This window comes from Panthera leo, chromosome E3 (assembly GCF_018350215.1).
Source record: "Panthera leo isolate Ple1 chromosome E3, P.leo_Ple1_pat1.1, whole genome shotgun sequence".
Lineage (NCBI taxonomy): Eukaryota > Metazoa > Chordata > Mammalia > Carnivora > Felidae > Panthera > Panthera leo.
In genome coordinates this window covers 38,888,960-38,907,010 of record NC_056694.1, presented here as the reverse complement: position 1 = coordinate 38,907,010, position 18,051 = coordinate 38,888,960, and the positions used below count along the sequence as shown (strand labels likewise).

At 63.8% G+C, this 18,051-nt stretch overlaps 2 protein-coding genes across 3 annotated transcripts; both read right to left on the bottom strand.

The window, feature by feature from the left end:
- Positions 1-3,909: 3,909 nt before the first annotated feature.
- On the bottom strand, positions 3,910-8,076 carry LOC122210204 (testisin-like). 2 transcript variants are annotated; one of them, XM_042922748.1, is made up of 6 exons: positions 7,994-8,076; positions 7,735-7,848; positions 7,359-7,527; positions 6,565-6,848; positions 4,506-4,660; positions 3,910-4,237 (listed from the first exon to the last, which is right to left on the bottom strand). In XM_042922748.1, the coding sequence occupies exons 1-6, from the start codon at positions 8,058-8,060 to the stop codon at positions 4,004-4,006; spliced, it is 1,023 nt and encodes a 340-aa protein (XP_042778682.1). In that variant the 5' UTR covers positions 8,061-8,076; the 3' UTR covers positions 3,910-4,003. The 2 variants fall into 2 exon arrangements, with proteins under 2 accessions (XP_042778682.1, XP_042778683.1); XM_042922749.1 differs by lacking the exon at positions 7,735-7,848 and having other exon boundaries at positions 7,359-7,557; positions 7,997-8,060.
- Positions 8,077-11,648: 3,572 nt separating this feature from the next.
- LOC122209472 (serine protease 27-like) lies at positions 11,649-16,399 on the bottom strand. Its single transcript, XM_042921340.1, has 5 exons — positions 16,279-16,399; positions 15,670-15,832; positions 14,834-15,111; positions 13,087-13,253; positions 11,649-11,918 (listed from the first exon to the last, which is right to left on the bottom strand). The coding sequence occupies exons 1-5, from the start codon at positions 16,397-16,399 to the stop codon at positions 11,649-11,651; spliced, it is 999 nt and encodes a 332-aa protein (XP_042777274.1).
- Between the last annotated feature and the right edge of the window lie 1,652 nt (positions 16,400-18,051).

Sequence of the window (18,051 nt, the reverse complement as noted above, 5' to 3'; positions counted from 1 at the left end):
CAAACAAGTCTGGTTCCGTAATCACAGAGCCACTTGGCCCGTGATGGTAAACGGCCGTCCCGGCAGCGGCGTTTGTCAGGCGGGAACCAGCAGCCCCGGGCAGCGTGTGACACATCTTCAATCTCCCGACCGACCGCGGCTCCTGCACAGGAAACCAGCCTGCTCTGTGGGCAGATGCCCTGCGTGCGAGGCTTTGCACCTGGCCTTCGGACGGGGCAGGGACAGAATTCCTGGGGACGGAGAGGAGGGGTCCGACACAGAGGCTGCTCAGGCTGGACACGGAATGGGGCGCACGGCAACCGGAGGCAGGGGGCCGGGGTCCTCCTCCCACGGAAACAAGTGTGTGCAAACCGTGTTTCAGGCACCTGAGGTCCCCTGCATTTCCGTGGGCCTGCTCGGTGAGCAAACATCCAACGAGGAAGCAGCACTCCCTCCCCTGCAGGGAGCGCCAGGCGGTGTGGACGGGGCGGCCGCAGCTCGCCAGGTGCCCCCTTGTGGCGGAGAGGGCACACGGCGGAGACAGGAGCTGAAAGACCAGAAGCCACCTGATCCGGGGATCCTACAGGAGGGGGCGGAGGGCGGGACTGCCAGGACCCAGCTGGGCCCAGAGACACGGGGCAGCTTCTCACACGTCTCTGGTGAATCTCCCCAGTCGAGGGTTCCACGGGAACCCTCAGTTCACTTCGGGAACACTGCCCACTGCATATCCTCGTGCAGGTTTCTTTCTTTCTTTAATGTTTATTTATTTACTTGGGGGGGGGGGCGGCATCCAAGGGGGAGGAGCAGAAAGGGAGAGAGAATCCCAAGCAGGCTCCATGCTGTCAGTGCAGAGCTGGACCCGGGGTTCGAACCCACGCACCATGAGATCATGACCTGAGCCAAAATCAAGAGTCAGACGCTTCACCCGGTGAGCCTGTCAGGAGCCCCGCTCTGGCTGCAGGGAGTATGGCCAGAGTTGCAAAATATGAGTCCGCAAACAAAAATGCAGTTAGGCGAAGGTCCTCATACTCGAGCGGGAATGAGGCCCGGACTCCAGAACGAAGCTTCTTAGGATAATTGCTAAAAACTGCGTGCGTCAAGTCAGCTCCGCAAGTGTGTGAATCAATCTAATGGTTTAGCTTTTCAAGGTTGGGTTCCGAGCTCACCGGTTTCTATAACACTAGGAAGGGTCAGGTGTGAAGGAGGGTCCGGCCCTGGACAACGTTAACGGCTCTAGGCGCTCCTTACCGGCCGCAGGGCGTTCAGCTGTGTAGACATGTCCTAAGGCCTTGCGCCTTCTCCAGCCCTTCCCTTCGGAAGTCTTTTCCTTTGATGCTTCTCTCCTGCCTCTCCCACACCCTCTTACAGATTTCTGATGCATTTGACCCCCACCAGAGTCCTAGAAAGGTCCTACGACTAAGCGAAGTTCACTCTCCCAGAAGTCTGTGGGCACGAGATCGCTTTACAAGCAACGTCTATTAACAGCCTTTGGAAACAAGAGTCCGTGGAAAACGCGTGAGAAGCCACAGCTGCGGGGCACGTGGCGCGGAGGAGGCCCGTGGCCAGGGTCTCACGCCGGGGCCTCTCGGGCTGGGAGCTGGCGTCCTCGGGCCACCGGGTGCTGATGGGGGGGGGAGGCTGGTGGTGACAGGTGACGACGATGACAGCCGATGCCTGGCGTTGTCCTCACTGCTTCACTCACTAGCCCGGTTCGCTCCCCCGGCGGTGCGGAGGGGAGCGCAGGTGTGAAGGCACTGGGTGCCGTCCTCACCCCCGCCGCCGGGCACAGAGTGGCCGCGAGACAAACGCCGCCTCCGGGCGCCGCGCGGCTACGAGCTGGAGCACACACCGGCTGATTTGGGACCTTGGGTTTGCTGCCCTCACCCCTGGCGCTCCTGATTGTCCTTCGTCGCTTTCCAGGACGAAGACACGTGACTTCCACGCCCCATTTCCACTGCCTTCCACCTCTTAAGTCTTTCTCGCGTCCCTTCTGTCGCACAATCTCCTCACGTGGCCTCACTGCACTCTCTCTCCTGACCCCTTCCGGTTTAAGGACCTTGTGATGACACCGGTCCCACCTGGGCCATCCGGGATGACCTCCCCATGTCCCGTCCTTGGCTCATCTGCAGTGTCTTTCACCACGAAAGTGACGTCCTCAGTTTCCAGAGCCGGGGATGCAGATGAGCAGGGGCTCTGTGCTCTTGGCCACGACAGGTACGTTCCTCGGGGAGGAAGGCGGGCGACCACCGGGGAGCCTTCCTGTCCGAGAAGGACGTCGTGCTGCCCCTCCTCGCTTGTTCGCTGGGTCTAGAGTTCAAAAACCTAAATAACTCTTCCTCAGATCTCGGAGACCCCGCGGCACCTCCTGCGAGCGCCGCGCTCCAGAATCCCGGCACCGTCGCACGGTCGCAAGCGGCGGCCCTGACGTTTGTCCTTAAAAAGCGGCGCAGGAACGGCGGTTCGGTTGGAAGCAGGTGGCCTGAGTCTGCATCTGTGGAGTCTCTTCCGTAAGCCTGAGGAAACGTCACTTGTCCACACACCATCTCAGGAGATTGAGGGCACTGGATTCTGTAGAGTGAACCGGGGACCCAGAGCTGCCCCGTGGTGACCCCGGGGCCCAGCGCAGACGGTCCCCCAGGGCTCACTCCCACCCCGGCCCGGACCCGTCCGGCATCACCTGCACCGCAGGACGGGGAGGCGGGCGGCCATGGCCAGACCTCCCGGAGCCTGTCACTGATTCCCGGAGGGGTCACGGAGTGTCTCCACCACGAAGGCGCGTGGCTGCACCGTCCCACAGGCTTTAGGACCGCCCACCGAAGGACCGCAAAGCTCCTAGCGACACACTGAGAGGTGGCACGAAGGACCGTAAGGGGCGTGACGAGCAGGGTGACAGAGCGGAAGGGGCGACGTCGCAAGGGAGGTCCGGAGGAAGAGCAGGCGGCCACCAGGCAAAGGAGGGAACATTCTAGACAAAGGGAACAGCATCTGCAAGGACCCCGAGGCAGACAAGAGCTGGTCTCACGGGTGCCACTTAACAGTGTGAGTGGAGGGGTGAGGGGTGGCAGGAGACAGCCAGGTCCCTGCAGGGGTGGGGGGCCCAGCCTGGCCACGGGCCCAGGAGCAGCGGGGAGCCACAGTGAGTTCCCAGCGTCTGCTTGCCTTGCCGCCTGTGGACTCGAACCCCTCCCGCTGCAATGGAGGGAGGGAGGGAGGGAGGAAAAAGAAACAGGGAGACCCATCAGAGGCCGTGGTGGCCCCGAGTGAGTCGACAGGGAGGGGAGGGGGGACCTCTCCGCCTGGTGGGAAGACTTCGGTCTGGTGCGCCCACTCTCCCTATTGGGGGAACCAGGGCCCCCTTCCAGCCTTCCTCCCGGGATGTCGGGTGAGCGAGGGGGTTTGCTTTGAGGGGAGGCCGAGCCGTGTCCCTGCGGCTTCTCCACTCCAGCAGGACTCTGCCTCCGCTGCCCTCGGCGGGAACCCCCTCATTTGGGCAAACGTCATCGGGCTGCTTCCCTCCCTGCCTCGGTTTCCCTGCTCCTCATTGGGCCTCCTGGCGTCACCTCCCAAGTAAACCTCCCGCACCCCAGTCCTGGTCCCGGGTCGGCCTTTCGGGGACAGAGGGAGGGCCGGGAGCGTCTGGCGTCTGGGTGGAGGGTCGCACCGGCATGAGCACCGGGGGGCTCGGGATGCTCCCCCCGCTGCACCCCGCTCCGGTCTTCCTGGCCCCCAGCGACCCGGGGGTGACTAACGTCCTCCCATAAACTATCTTTCCGATTGAACCAACCAGAGAGGGCTCCGTGGTTCGTCACCCAAACCCGAGTGGCGCAGACAGCTGGAGCGAGATTTAGGAGTGAAGGACTGGATCCCGGGGGGACCGTGAGGGTGTCCGGGGAGCCACCCGGGGCCACAGAATGCTCTGCGAGCCATCGGTTCCAACACGCTAAGGAGTTTATTAGAAAAGGGACGAGGTGGGGGACGGGGCCTGGCTCAGCAGATGGCCCCAGCTCTCAGGACTCCGCTGGGCTCAGGCCGGCTGCGGGAGCCCGGCCCAGAGCACAGCGAGGGGCAGGAGCAGCCGAGAGGGGACTGGCCTGGGGGCACCGCGGGCCATCAGCGTCCGGATCCAGTTGAAGTGCCTACTGACGTTGGTGTAGACCCCGGGCCGGTTGGGTCTACCGCAGCCCGATCCCCAGCTCACGATGCCAACCTGAATCCACACACCTCTCTTTTCGCAGGCCAAGGGGCCACCGGAGTCACCCTGGGGAGCGGCGCGGGTGAGCCAGGCTTGGCGGGGAGTGGGGGCGGGGGGGCTCCCGAGGGCCAGTGGAGACGGGAGGGACAGCAGGAGGGGCTTGGAGCCGGGCAGACCGGGTGCACATCCTCCCCCCCACCCCGGAAGTCAACAAGCCTCAGTTTCTGCCTCTGCGAAGTGGGGCACTGGTCTCTACCCTCTGGGGTTGACACACAGACCAAATGAGGCGCGGGCCGCCCTCGGGCTTGGGGCTGGGGTGGAGAGGGACACTCACGAAGCAGGAATCCTTGCCTCCTTGGGAATCGCCGGCGCACACCACGTCCCCCCAGATGTCGTAGCGGACCAGGGGCTGTGTGTACAGGTAGTTGCACATGGTGGTGTTGATGATGCCGACCTGTACTTCCTGGAGGAGGTAGGGGGCTGGCAGCACTGCCCAGGGGTCGAGGGGACAAAGAAAGACGGCACCCTGAGCCTCTCTTCTGCCATCTGCTTGGGACAGATGGCACAGGCCACGGGGGAGGGGGGAGGGACGAGGGTCCCTGGGGCCAGCAGCACCCGGCACGTCGTGGGGGACGGACCCGCTGCCGCAGCTCATCGCCGAGGCCCGGCTTCCCTGCGGGCGCGTGCGGATGGCAAGCGGCCCCCGAGCCGGTGGGGAGGGGCCGACACAGGCGAGCAGGGTTACGGTCACTGTGCTCAGCTGCCCGTCAGGCCTTTCTTGAGGCCCCCGTGGCCCTCCTAGGGCGCAGCCTGATGGGGACCCACCCTCAGGGAAGGAAAGACTCGGCGGGGAGGGCTGCCCCTCCCACCCCCAGCAAAGCGCCGGGGAAGCGTCAGAGCCCGTCGTGAACCCAAATCTGTCCGATTCCTCAGCGTGGGCCCGAGCCACCGGCTGATCCGTCCGAGGACGTCACGAGGATACCACGGTTAACGTGTAGGTGGAGCCCCGGTCCGCCAGGCACTCTGCTGAGCCCTCAGGTAGGAACCTCTTTAAATTTCAGAACCACCCTCTGTGCTGGGAACCGTTTCGCCTTGTTCTGCAGATGAGGAGGCCCAGGCACAGGGGGAGGAGATGCCTGGCCTGGGGTCTCCCAGCCGGAAGGAGGGAGAGCTAAGCCTCCCAGCAGGCAAGGGGGGTGGCAGCCAGAGTCCCCTCCTACCTTCTAGAAGGAAGCGGGAGCCTGGGGCCGGCCCTGACTACCCGTCAGCCTCGGGCCAGGGAGTCTGGTGGCCGAGCCCTTTGGTTCACACCCACTCAGCCCTTTGGGGCAGGAGAGATCTGCAGGGGGAGCAGAGGGAGCAGGGAGACACTCTCTCCAGTCCCTTGTAGGGAAGGGACAGGACCCCAACTCTAAAGGAAGGCAGGACCGGCGCGGGTTTCTCTCTCCGCCCTGCCGATCCCCGACGTGTGACCTCGAGGACACGTTGTTCTCTCGGCCAGTGAGCCCCGGCTTCTCCACTGACTCCTTCTGGGACCTTACGGCCACTTCTGTCCGTCTCTCCCTTTCCTCATCGATAAAGCAGGTGTAAAAATGGCCCCGCCTCGTTCGCAGGTAAGGCCCAGAAGAGAGACCTCACCCTGCTCGGTCCTCAGGGTCCAGAGCCTAGAACAGTGCCGGCACGCGGCGCGCCCTCGAGGAGCCTTCTCTGCCATCGCTGCTGAGGGAGGGGTGCTGCCGGAAGGGGCCAGGCCAGGGAGGAGCATAGGGGGCCGCCCAGGCATAGGAGCCAGGCCCTGTGTGTGGCGCTCAGGACCCAGGGCACCTCGGGGCAGAGGTGCACGGGTGACGCTTCATGCTGGCCCAAGGACCGCCCCCCACAGATTTAGTGGGGAGTCAGAGAAAGGAGACGCTTTGACGTTGAAAAGACGGACAACGGGCTCAGGACTCCAGGCAAGGAGACAGGGTGGCAAGGCAGGTAGGTGCAGAAGGTATGGAAGAGCCAAAGCGGGGAGGCGGGATGGCTGGGGGCTGGGTGGGCACCCGTGCTGAGCGGAAAGAACGCACACATAACCACTGAGGCCTTTCTAACGCGACCTCCGCCACCCCTGATGCCCTTGCAGGCTGGGTGCGGAGCGCGGGCCTGGGCCCAGCTGGCCTCCCTCTCACTGTGGCTTCGGGCTCACAGTCTCTGGAAGGCAGAGGGAACGGGGTGTGGGGACAGGAGGTCCTGCCCTGGCGGTGGGGGGGGGGGGGGGCAGGCACTGCTGGGCAGCCCCCAGGAGGGACCCAGCTGCACAGAGACCCAGGTGGGGGCTGCTGAAGCCGCTGTGGACGGAACAGACGGCGGAGCCCGCAGCCCCCCTGCCCCACCCCCCCCGCCCCCAGCCTCACCTTGATCTTCTCCGATGTTCCCCCAGCCCGTCACCCAGCAGTCAGTCTGGTTCTGGAACTCAGAGGAAGAGGCCGCAACACAGACGGGGTGGATGTACTTATTGTAGGTGACAGAGGAGGACAGCTTCAGCAGGGCGATGTCAGAGGATGACGCCCCCAGATACATGGGGTTCAAAATGATCTCCTCCACCTGGTATCGGTTGTGGTAGGCCTCCAGGTTCCAGACGGACGGTGAGGCAGACAGCTCGCCAAACTGCACGGACCACTCAAAGGGATCAGTGTGCCTGGCAGGGAAGGAGCGGGCGGTCAGGGGTCTTTACAGGAGGGAGGGGCCCTGAGCCCACCTGAGGTCTTCGGGCCTGGGGGCAGCAGCCTGCCTCCCCCTGAGGTGTGGTCACCTCAGCCAGGGGGCCGCCTCCCACAGCCGTCCTAAAAAGGAATGAATCGATGCTCGGGACCAGACACTTCCCGTCCCCACTGTTGCCGCAGGCCAGGCTCTGTGCCCAGAGCTCGCCCACCTGGGTCCGCCCCGTGGTGCACCTGCACCGGGGGAGGTGGGATGAGGAGGGGGCGGCTGGTGCTGCCATTCGGGGAGAAGACAGAAAAGAACACGACACAAAAGGGCACGGGAATGCTGTAAAGAACGTTCTGGAAAAGACGGAACAGGGTTTTCTCACGTGGCTGCAGCGGGGCCCGGGGCTCGGGAGCATAAGAGAGCTGAATCCGCACGCGTCGGGCCCGGACGACGCGGCCCCCCAACCCCGGTTCGCAGGGCCGCCCGCCCCCCGACTCACTTTTCAAAGCAGTGCGCGGCCGACAGCACCCAGCGGCGGTTGAGCAGGCTGGCGCCGCAGTGGTGGGCGCCCCACAAGCGCAGGCTGCCCTGCCACGGCCAGCGCCCCAGCTCCGAGTCCTTGCCGCCCACCACGCGCGTCGTCGAAACGGTTCGGCGGCCGCAGGGCCCTGGGACGGACGCACGGGCACGCGGCTGAGCCGCACGACCCCCGCCGCCCCACCGGCCCGCGCGAGCCAACGCGAGGGGCCCCTGGGAAAACGCGCGCGTCGGGGCCGCGCCGCCCAGGGACCGGGGGACCTCGCGCCCCTCCCCACGTGGCGCGCGGGCGCCGCCCCTCCCACCCCGCCCCCCCCTCCCCGGGGCCCGGCAGTTACACGTGAGCAACGACGAGTTCTCGAAACCTGGGCGGGGAGAGGACAAGATGAGGCGCCCCTTGCGCTCCGGCTCAGGTGCCCTGCGCGGGGAGGCGCGCGTCCCGGGCGCCTTACCTGGAAACGGCTGGTCCAGATCCTGAACGCCTGGGGGGCCCGGAGGGGGGATGGCGGGCGGCCAGGTGAGCTCCCCGCGGTCTGCACGCGCCCCGGCCGTCCCCCACCACCCCTGGGGCGGCCCGCAGCCCCCGCCTCAGCTCACCCTGTCCCCGGAGTCCCGCTCGCACCAACAGCTGCGCCAGCAGCAGCGCCCGGACGCGCGCGCCCATGGCGCCTCTGCCGCCTCGCGGCGCCCCCTCTGCTTCCGCCCGCTCGGGGCGCCCCCGGGGGGGGGGGGGACAGGGAACGGCCGCGACGCTCCCCCCCCCCCCCCGCCCCCAGCGGGACCGGTCCGGGTCCGAGGGCTTCGAGCTGGGTACCCCAACCACACCGTGCCCCCAAACGGTTCTTGTCTGCAGCCCTGGGATCCCGGCTGCCCGGCCCGTTGCCCCCTTTCCTCCACCCAGCGCTTCTTCGGGGAAGGGCCAAGGCCGGTCCCCACCAGGACCCCCGTGAGAGCAAGTCCTCACCGAGCGCCCGCTGGGGGCCTGGCGGTATTGGGCAGAGCCAGGAAGAGAAGATTCGTGTTTTCCCTTCTTGGAGAAGATTCGGGGAAGTGATGGTCTCAGGTCTCTTCCCCACCTGAGCCCACAGGCAGGCTAGTCCCTGCCAAGCCTGGCTGCCCCCTGGTGGCAGGCTCCCGCCCCCCCCCTCCTCTCCTCCTCCTCCCCACCTCCTTCTCTCCCCCCTTCCCCACCTCCTCCAATTTAAATCTTGGTAGTTGAAACCCCTTTCACAAACTTTCTTTCCTGCCCAGGTCCTTGGGGGAACAAAATGGCCCAAATGAGAGAGACACCCCTAGGCTATCTATCTCCCAGTGTCCCCGTGACCAGTGACTCTCCTAAGCGAGGTTCTGGGAGGCTGTGCCTTCCTGGTGCCCCCGTCTGTGTCCTAAGCACTATCAGGGGTGTGGAGGGATTCACAAAATGATGAGTTTCCCAGCACTGGCTTCTGGGGTCCCTCCAGTCGGGAGCCAGCCTGGACTAGGTGTCCCCCCTGTGGGAGCCCCGCTCCGGGGCCTGGCCCCACAACACGCTCAGCTGGGCCTGGGTGGTGAGCGCCCAAGGGATCAAGAGCAGGTGGCACAGGAGAGAGGGTTCCCCGCGGTGTCCTGGATCCAGGGCACCCTGAGAGAGACGCTGGTGACACCCGGGGTGCTGGGTGACACGAAACCTCCTCCAGAGGGTGAAGCTGGCCTGTCGGCACGCCTCCTTGACTTCACACACTGGGGTGTCTCCCGCAAGTCAGCTGCAGAGTGGGGGCTGCGGGCATGGGCTTCAGCAGACGGGCTCAGGGACAGAACGGGACCGGGTCCCTGGCACGGGGGCGGAGTTCCCTAAACGGTTCCCCTCTGTGGCCCTTGGCACCACAGCACTTGTAACTGGCCAATCTCCTGGGAGCTCCCTGCGGTTGGGGCCAAGTGTGGCACATGGCCCGAGTCACAGGGCCGGCGACTGCCTTCTGACGCCTTACAGGGACCCCAGGCAGTCCCTTGTCCACTGCACCCCGAGGGAAGGCTGCGGCCCCAGGTCTTGCCAGAACCATCCCGGCTCTCCCAGTGCGCGACAGCCCCACCCCTTGCCGGTCCCCTCCCCTAGCGAACCCGGGCTGGCTCCAGCCTGGGGTCGCCTCTCCCCGCAGACTCCTGTCCCAGGTCCCAGAGAGGTGCACGGCAGGCTCCCTCACGGCCGGGCTCGGTGCTAACGTCACCCCTCAGGGAAGCTTTCTCTGCTGGCTTCCCGTCTACAGCGAGCTTGCTGCCTCCTCCCCCTTGGAGGGCTGTTTCACTACAAGCCGCGCTTCCTTCCCAGCCCTTTGAAGCATCCACGGCCATCTGGTTTGTCGCGTGTGCATCTGCCCATTGGCTGCCTCCCGGGCCCATGAGGGGCAGGCTTGGTGTCTGTGGAACCTAAGGGGTGATGGAGCAGTAAAGGGAGGGGTGGAAGGAGACAAGGTAGACGGAGAAGAGGGGATGCAGGTTGGCAGAGCCTCTCCCAGGGTGGAGGGGGTCCCTGTTGTCGCCGTCCTAGAGGGATCTCTGGGTCTCCTGGCCCAGGAGGAGTGCTGCAGGGGCGGGGGGGCGCCAGGGGGAGGCCAGTGGCCCGGGAGTGGCCCCTCCACGCTCCGTGGGGGATGTCTGCCCTTTGGGATACAGAGGCAGGGTGTGCAAAGCCCAGGGGGGGTCCTGGAGGTCCCTGTCGTCCTCTCCTTCTCCCTATCCTTGCTGCCTCGCCTCCCCCCCACTCCCCCAGGCGCCGGCCCCAGAAGCAGCCTGGAGAAGGCGGGCGGCGGCAGCCGGAGTCCACGTCTGTGGTCACACGTGCAGGAGGGGCTCGCACTCGCCCCTGGCGTGCCTGGCGGGCCACCCGGCACGCTGTTCCAGCTGGCACGCGGCCGTGGGTGCGTGGCGCGCACAGCGATGACCTCGGGGGTGAGCCCGTGGCTCTGGCGTGGATGCCGGATGCTACTGGGGTTCCAGCTCGGGCTCCGTTCCCCCAGGGCCGGCTGCCAGGCGGGAGGCCCACTCTTCTGCCTGGGGCTCGGGGCTCGGGGCCGTCCTTGGCCACAGCTCCCGCATCCCACCCGGCTGTGGCCATCCCGGCTGGGCCCCGGGGCTGGGGCTGGGAGTACCTCCCTGGCTCTCTGGCCATCGGGAGACAACCCTGACGGAGACATACAGGCCCTGTGCGTCCAGAGAAGGCTCCAGAGGGGGCTGCGGGGTTCGGAGGAGCGCGGCAGCAAGGACAGGGGATGCTGCGGAGGAAGCCCTGGAGGGGCGGGGTGGGGGGGCCAGAGGGGGAAGGGTTCTCAGCATGCTGCCTGTGGGGAGGGAGCCCCTGCCGGAGGTGACCCCTCGGCTGCCCGTGGGCCGGGGTGGGGACGCCCGGGACGGAGGCGGAGGGTCCCGCTGAAAGGGGCCCAGCCTGCGCTCGTCTCCTCCCATCCCCTGCCCTGGTTGTAAACTGCCGGGGCGTCCGGTCACTCGCACCCCGGCCTCAGGTCCCAGCCCTGTGTCGCCTCCTCCAGCTGCCGGCTCACACGCGGCCCCTGGAGAGACAGGCTGGGGAAGGAGGACGAGAGCCGGGCGGAGAGCTCAGCCTGGCTCTGATATTCATACTTGGGGTGACGTGGATGCACCCTCAGCCCTGCCATGACCCCACTGAGCCTGGGGACGGGGCTGTGAGAGCGAGCGGGCTTGGGCAAGCCCTGGAGCTTGAAGTCCTCGGTTTCCCTGTCTGAGAAAAGTGGGGACATTAGTAACGCGGACCTCTGAGGGCTGCCGTGAGCTTGTGGTGACACCCTGGGGGTAAAGCTCCCACAAACAGGAAGTGGATTAAAAGACATCCTTCTGGGGCCTTGAGGCACGGGGCGGGTCACCCATCCTTCTGCCGGCTTGTCTTTATTGCCTCTCACATCGACAGGCCTGCAAAGCCACCAACCCAGCACGGGGAGGGGGGGGCGCTGCGAACCCCAGTTCCGAGAGCCCCAGAGACCCACCACAGGAGCCCCCGGGCGTGGGTGCACCCTGGGACTCAGATGTGACTGGTGGGTGAGGAGTGGGGAGACCGGGCTCTGTCCCCAGGGGCTCACAGGCTGGCAGGGCGGGCAAGGGAAGCTCGAAGCCCATGGGGGATGCTCGAAAGGTGGGGCCGGGCCACGGGTCACGGGGTCTGAAGTCGGGGAGATGTGGGTATGGGGTGGCTTCCTGAGGGACAGAGGCCAGAGAGGGTCCCTGAGGACAGAGGGTGGGCGGCCGGTCAGGCGAGGCCCAGGGAGACGAGCGTGTCCCCCAGCAGATACAGAACCAGCAACATGCCAGGGAAGAAGATCCCGGCAGGGATCGGAGAGAAGTTTCTGGCGTCCGGCGCTGAGCCCTGGATGGTGTTGACAATCCACGCGGTGTAGATGCTGACGTTGATGTACACCCCCGGCCTTTTCGGGAGGGCGCAGTCATGTCCCCAGCTCACTATGCCTGCCTGGGTCCAGACTCCACCAATGTCGCAGACCAGAGGCCCTCCGGAGTCACCCTAGAGAGGAAGAGGAGTCCAGAAGGGTAGGGCCAGAGGGGCTGGGCTGCTCACGGGAGGAAGTTCCCAGGGGCCTCGCCAGGCCCACCAACCTCCCTTCCACACTGCCGGCTAGGTCTAGTGCAGGGAGGGTCGGTGGGCTGGGTGTTTCTGGAAGGCGGCAGAGGTCTGGGAATTAGGGGTGAAACCCCTGGCGGATGGAACACCATATTCTCTAAAGAAAACTGCATTTCAGAGAAGGGGCTCTGAAGAGCACTTCTGTGTCGCTAACAAAGTTGCTTGGTTTTTGACGAAAAAGTCTGTGATAATACTAAGGGGGCACGTGAGATAAAGTGTGTTTTGCTTATAAAAGCAGACAAGGAGGGGGCGCCCGGGTGGCTCAGTCGGTGAAGCGTCCGACTTTGGCTCAGGTCACGATCTGGCAGTTTGTGAGTTCCAGCCCCGCGTGGGGCTCTGTGCTGACAGCTCAGAGCCCGGATTCTGTGTCCCCCTCTCTCTCTGCCCTCCCCGACTTGTGCTCGTGCTCTCTCTCTCTCTCTGAAAATAAATAAACAGTAAAAAAAAAATTTTTTTTAATAAAAAAAAAGCAGACAAGGAAAGACCAAAGCAACCCAGACCAGAAGCGATGTTGCCCCTGAGGACAAGTTGCTCAAAGGCCCCGAGTGTTATTTTTTTTGGAGAGAAAAAAGACATTTCTGGCCCAAAAAGAAAAGGCTTTAGGGAGAGAAAATACAGTCACGATTTGTTTAAGTGTGTTTGCAAGTATTTCACGTTCTGATAATATTGGCGGGATATTTAAAGCAAGACCCGGTCCAGGAACTTTTTTTTTTCCTTTTCAAATTGCCCTCGGTATGTATGTATTTGAGAGAGAGAGAACGAGCACGAGCAGGGGAGGAGTGGGGGGCGGGGGGGAGGAGAGAGAGAGAGAGGGAGAGGTAGAATCCCAAGCAGGTTCCATGATGTCAGCGCAGAGCCCGATGCGGGGCTCGATCCCACGACTGGGATCATGACCTGAGCCGAAATCAAGAGTCGGACACTCAACCCACTGAGCCCCCCGGGGCGCCCGACCCTGGTATTTCAAACGACGTTGCCCTCCTCCGCCCTGGGAGTCCTCGGGGGTGATGGGGAGTGGGAGACCCCGGCCCCCGCAGGGGGGTGGCTTGCTCACCCCGCAGGCGTCCTTCTGGCCACTCTCGAAGCCGGCACAGAGCATGTCCTGGAGGATGACGGGCCCCGGGGTGACGGTGCCGGAATTCTCCAGATAGTAGTGGTTACAGGTCTGGGTGTCAATGAGGGGCAGGTACAGCTCCTGCAGGGTGAAGGGTGGAGGGAGCGCTGCGGGGCGGGGGGGGGGGGGAGCAGAGCAGAGCTCAGAAGGGAGGTGACCGCCTCCTGGCTCTCAGCCGCTGCTTGTCATTTCTGCCTGTCACTCTTCTGCTTCTCGAGGAGCGGGGACCTGCGTTTGTGTCCGGGAAAGCCTGGCAGGAAGAGCCGCTGCCCCCCTCCCTCTGGCAGCGCATGTCAGGGGTGGGGAGCCCTCCCCGGCGGCGTTGGCCACCCTCCCCGGGCCCCGGGCGGCGGGGTAAGCTGGACGCACTGTGGGGTGCGGGGCAAGAGCCGAGACCCTGGCCAGAGAGTGTGGTCAAGTCGCTTCCACCAAATGACCCTTCTCTTCTTGGCCCCCCAACGCTCAGGTCAAAAGCGGGTTGAGTGTGGCCTCTGAAAAATTCATGTCTGGGGCGCCTGGGTGGCTCAGCAGGTCGAGCGCCCGACTCGACCTCGGGTCAGGTCGCGATCTCGTGGGGACGGTGCGGAGCCTGCTTGGGATGCTCTCTCTCCCTCTCTCTCTCTCTCTCTCTCTCTGCCTCTCCCCCACTTAGGCACGCTCTTCTGCTCTGTCTCTCGATACATAAATAAACTTAAAATTCGTGTCCGCACAGCACCTCAGAAGGTGACCTTCTGTGGAAATAAGGGCTTTGCAGATCGATCAGTTGAGATGAAGTCATGCGGGATCAAGGTGAGACAGAAAAGGGGAGCACACAGAGCAGAGGCCGTGGGAAGGTGGAGGCGGGTCCCCGGGGGATGTGGCCATGAGCCAAGGAACTCCAAGCATGTCCCGGAACCACCAGAAGCTGGAAGGAGCGGGAAGGCTCCTTCCCTGGAGCCTTCAGAGGAAGCCCGGCCCTGCCAGCATCTTGACGTCAGACCGTGGCCTCCTGAACTGTGAGAGAACAACATTTCTGTTGTTTTAAACCCACCCCCCCCCCCCCCCGGTTTGTGGTAGTCTGTTATGGCGGCCAAGGACAAGGTGACATTTCAGCATGGCGCTGACGGTGGTGATGGCTGCTGGCCCACCACGTATCGAGAATTCACTCTTGCCAGGCCCTGCCGGGAGCTCCCGAAATGCATCACTCCGTGTAACCCTCACGTTAACCCCGCGAGGTTAGCCCTGGAAGCTCTACTTGTCCAAGGGGGGGAAGCCACAGCCCAGCGGGGCTGGTGGAGGTCACCCAGCCAGGACTGAGGCCAGGAGAGCAGGCCCTGGGTCCCATGCCACGAGGGCAGGGGTCGTGTGTAAATTCTGCAGACATATAAGGGACATCGGCACTGGGCAGTCAGAATGTTCCGGGCCCCAGCCCGGGCCAGCATTCCAGAGCTCTGCCGGGGCCTGGCGTTAGTCCTTTGGTTACGGGGTGCTGGGAGGGCAGACCGGGGAGCCTGACGGAGGGTCTGGGGCGGCAGGCTGCTCATTCATGGCAGCATTTCAGTGGCTCCCCTCTGCCGTGTGCAGGCTCCACGTTCGTCCTGTATGAGTGTGGTGGCGGGTGCGGCCAGCCCTGGGGAGGGGGGAGGCCCTAGGCCCCGTCAGCATTGGTCCCCACCCAACACCTGCCACACGCTCAGGGTGTCCTTACGTAGATTTGTGGCGACGTTCCCCCAGCCGGTGACCCAACACCAGGTGCCGTGACCCAGAGAGTCTCCGGGTTTGGGGAGGCAGACTGGAAGGATGAGGTCAGTGAAGGTGACAGGTGCGGCCAGCCGCACCAGGGCGACGTCGGCTCTGTTGTTCTCCTCCCAGTACTCGGGGTGCTTGATGAACTGGGCCACCGCGCGGAGCTCCTGGGGCTCCCCGGCCTGGGGGTAGGAGGAGATGGAACCCAGCAGCACGAAGTAGGCGGACAGGGGCTGCTTCCTGGAGATGGGAGAGTCGGGGTGGGGGGTGAGCGCTGTGCCAGGGTCCCATGGGCGGGGACCGGGGACGATCTTGAGTTGAGGGTCCTGATGCTACAGATAGACGGCTTTGCGAGCTGTGCGCGTGCCAGAAATGAGAAGTGCCCCGCCCAATCCTGGGACCACCCCTGCCGGACACCCACGCCCCCCTCTGGCGACTGTACCCCAGGCCCAGGAGGTGGTCACCTGCCCAAATGCTGCCCAGCTAGTGAGCGGTGCACTTGAGGCCTTGGCCTCTCAAGGGATGTTTCCGTGTGGGGGCCTTTGGTTTCTGGGAAGCGAATCATTTCTTGGCGGGTGGACGATGGGAGGGCCGGACGGTCTGTCTCCTCCCTCCCTCCCCCCCACTCCCCGCCAGTGCCCAGCCTTGAGGACAGGGACCATCCTGGGTGGATAAGTGACGACCCTCCTCCGCCTGTCTCCAGATGGGCAGAAGGCTGTGGTTCACACGGAGAAGGGAGGGGGAAGGGCAGGTCCCGGCCACCCCGGCACACGCCTGTGCCCCCCCAAAGATACTCACTGGTCGAAGCAGTGGGCTGCAGTCAGCACCCAGGCCTCGGTGATCAGGGAGCCCCCGCACACGTGCTGTCCGTGCTCCCTCAGGCTGACCTGCCACGGCCACTGGCCCGGCTGGGCATTCTGCCCCGACACGATGCGGCCTGACACGTGTGGGCGTCCGCACACTGCGGGGTGAGTCCATGGGCCACTTATGCGTGGTCCCCTCTGGGCTCCCCTGGCCCTGCAGACCCGCCCTCATGTATCCCTGCTGCTCAGGGGTTGGCACCCGGTCCCTTCTCAGGCCACACGAGGTGCAATTCTTTGTGACGTAGGACCCCGTGCTCCAGGGGAGGACTCGGGGCGGTGCCCCGCAGCTGAGCTGGGGGAAGCAGGAGCTGGGGCCCTAAATGGCTTGGCCACGCTCGGCTCCTGGGACAGCCCGAACGCGGCTCAGTGCGGGCGGACGCTGAGGTCTGGGGTGGCTGAATGAGGGTCCCCTCCCCCTCCCCCTCCCCCTCCCCGCGTCTGGGCTCCTTGGAGGACCTGCCCCGCACAGGCTAGAAGGCGCGGGGCGGGGATCACACATCGGCTGCCCCTGCCCCTCCTCCCGGCACCCCGATATTCGTCCTACCTGAATCCAGGTCTGTCACGCTGGCGTTCACCAGGGAGAAGTTGGGTGGGAGAGCAGGGGGGCTCCCCTGCAGAGCCACGGAGAGGAGGGAGAGCAGGCTGGCGGCGAGGGCCGGCGACATGGTATGTCCCAGCCACCACTTCCGCGGCTGGCTCTTGGGGTCAGAGTCCTCAGACACTCGGGGAGAGAAGACGGCCGCAGCCAAGCCCAGGTTCTGGGCTTGTCCTGGGGTGTGGCTGACTCCTCCACGCCTCGCCCTTGGGGCTCGGCTCCGCACTGCTCCTGGGCACAGGGTCCTTGGCCTCCGCCACGTCTTCGGCCAGACGCTCGGGACCTTCCCTCCCCCGCCCTGGCCGCACTGGCCTCGTGGCACCAACCACGCCACCACTTACGGGGCTGGCACCGCTTCCCGTGTTCTGGCCTGTGTCCCCCGTGTCACATCCCTCCCTATTGATTCGCCAGGCGCTTTTATCCCCCTATGCAGCAGAGGAAGGGGAGCTCCCGTGGTGTAATGACTCACCGGAGGCCGTACAGGTGACAAAACCACATACCTCGGTGCTCTGTGCTAGGGCCTCTGGTGCCCTGAGAAGGGGAGGGGCGGGAGAGGAACCACAGACCCGAGGTCACACCCCAGTCTGCTGCAGAGTGAGAGGGGCCCGTGATCCACGGGGGTAGAGCAGCGAGGAGGTGCCCCTGGTATCTCTCCCTGACCGCAAACAGCAAGCGCCTGGATGGCCGCTGCGCTCCCCTCGCCTCACCTCTGTAAAGCCCCGTGGGTGGCCGTGGCCGAGAAAGCAGAGCTGACCAGCCTAGGGCGCCGGTCGGGGAGGGATGCAGGACACTTGCCCTGGTGGCTAAGTTTTCTCCTTCTCTCCACAAGCAGCCGTCCTTTCTGAGGCCCCCGCGCCACCTGGCCTACGGGCACCTCCCTCTCCAGAGGGCTCATTCCTCCGGGGGGCCATGGTGGGGCTCTGAGCAGCCCCAAACACCTGATTTAGGTCAAAATCATGTTCAGTGAACGCTTTGGCGTTACTGCCTTTTCCACCTACCTGATCTCTTGATTTCTGAGGGGAGAAATGTGAATTTCCTAGTATCTGGAGTGTTAAGAACTTAAATTTTTTTTTTTTTTTTTTTTTTTTTTTTGCTTGATGTATTTCAAAGCTCTGTTATTGGGGGCATAAGGGCTCATGCCTCACGTCTTTTCAGTGGCTTGTGACGTGTCAATGTTTTCATTCCTTTTCCCCCCAAAGTTTATTTATGGGTTTATCAACCCCATGAACAGCGAGTGAGATCGTGACCTGAGCGGAAACCAAGAGTTGGACGTTTAACCAGCTGAGCCACCCGGGTGCCCCCCCGCCACCCCGTATTTCATTCTTAAGTCTTGGGTTCATTTTCATCTCGTGGGCAATTTTGTCACCAATTTTGTCACAATAAATATATATATTTTTTTATATTAAAAAATTGGAATTTACTTGCTAGAATACTCGTACAATAGGAAAGCACGTGTTAACAGTATTATCGATTTTTGTGGTTGCAAAAGCTTAATATGACTCCCCGATGCCTTACGAGGAGGATCAAGGCACATCCTGCCTGCTTGAGATTGTTTTTTTTCTTTTAGTTTGGCCCCAGAAATTCTGTTTGAGAACTCCTAGATTACCAGAAGTATGTAAGAGCCAGAGTAAAGCTGATTTAAGGACGTTACAAGGGGACTTATCATCATCACAATGAGTGTTGCTTAAAACCCACACCCACTCAATAACCCTTTTTGTGTTC

Bases quoted from the DNA above. Each gene is read 5' to 3' on its own strand.
- LOC122210204 (XM_042922748.1), bottom strand. From the start codon at position 8,060: ATGGGCGCGCGCGTCCGGGCGCTGCTGCTGGCGCAGCTGTTGGTGCGA. The intron at 6,849-7,358 runs GTGAGTCGGGGG...CTTCCCTGCCAG, and splicing joins GCCGCGCACTGCTTTGAAAA to GCACACTGATCCCTTTGAGT. The intron at 4,238-4,505 runs GTGAGTGTCCCT...GCCGCTCCCCAG, and splicing joins GAGGCAAGGATTCCTGCTTC to GGTGACTCCGGTGGCCCCTT.
- LOC122209472 (XM_042921340.1), bottom strand. From the start codon at position 16,399: ATGTCGCCGGCCCTCGCCGCCAGCCTGCTCTCCCTCCTCTCCGTGGCT. The intron at 15,112-15,669 runs GTGAGTATCTTT...TCCCATCTCCAG, and splicing joins GCAGCCCACTGCTTCGACCA to GAAGCAGCCCCTGTCCGCCT. The intron at 13,254-14,833 runs GTAAGGACACCC...CCCGCCCCGCAG, and splicing joins GAACGTCGCCACAAATCTAC to CGCTCCCTCCACCCTTCACC.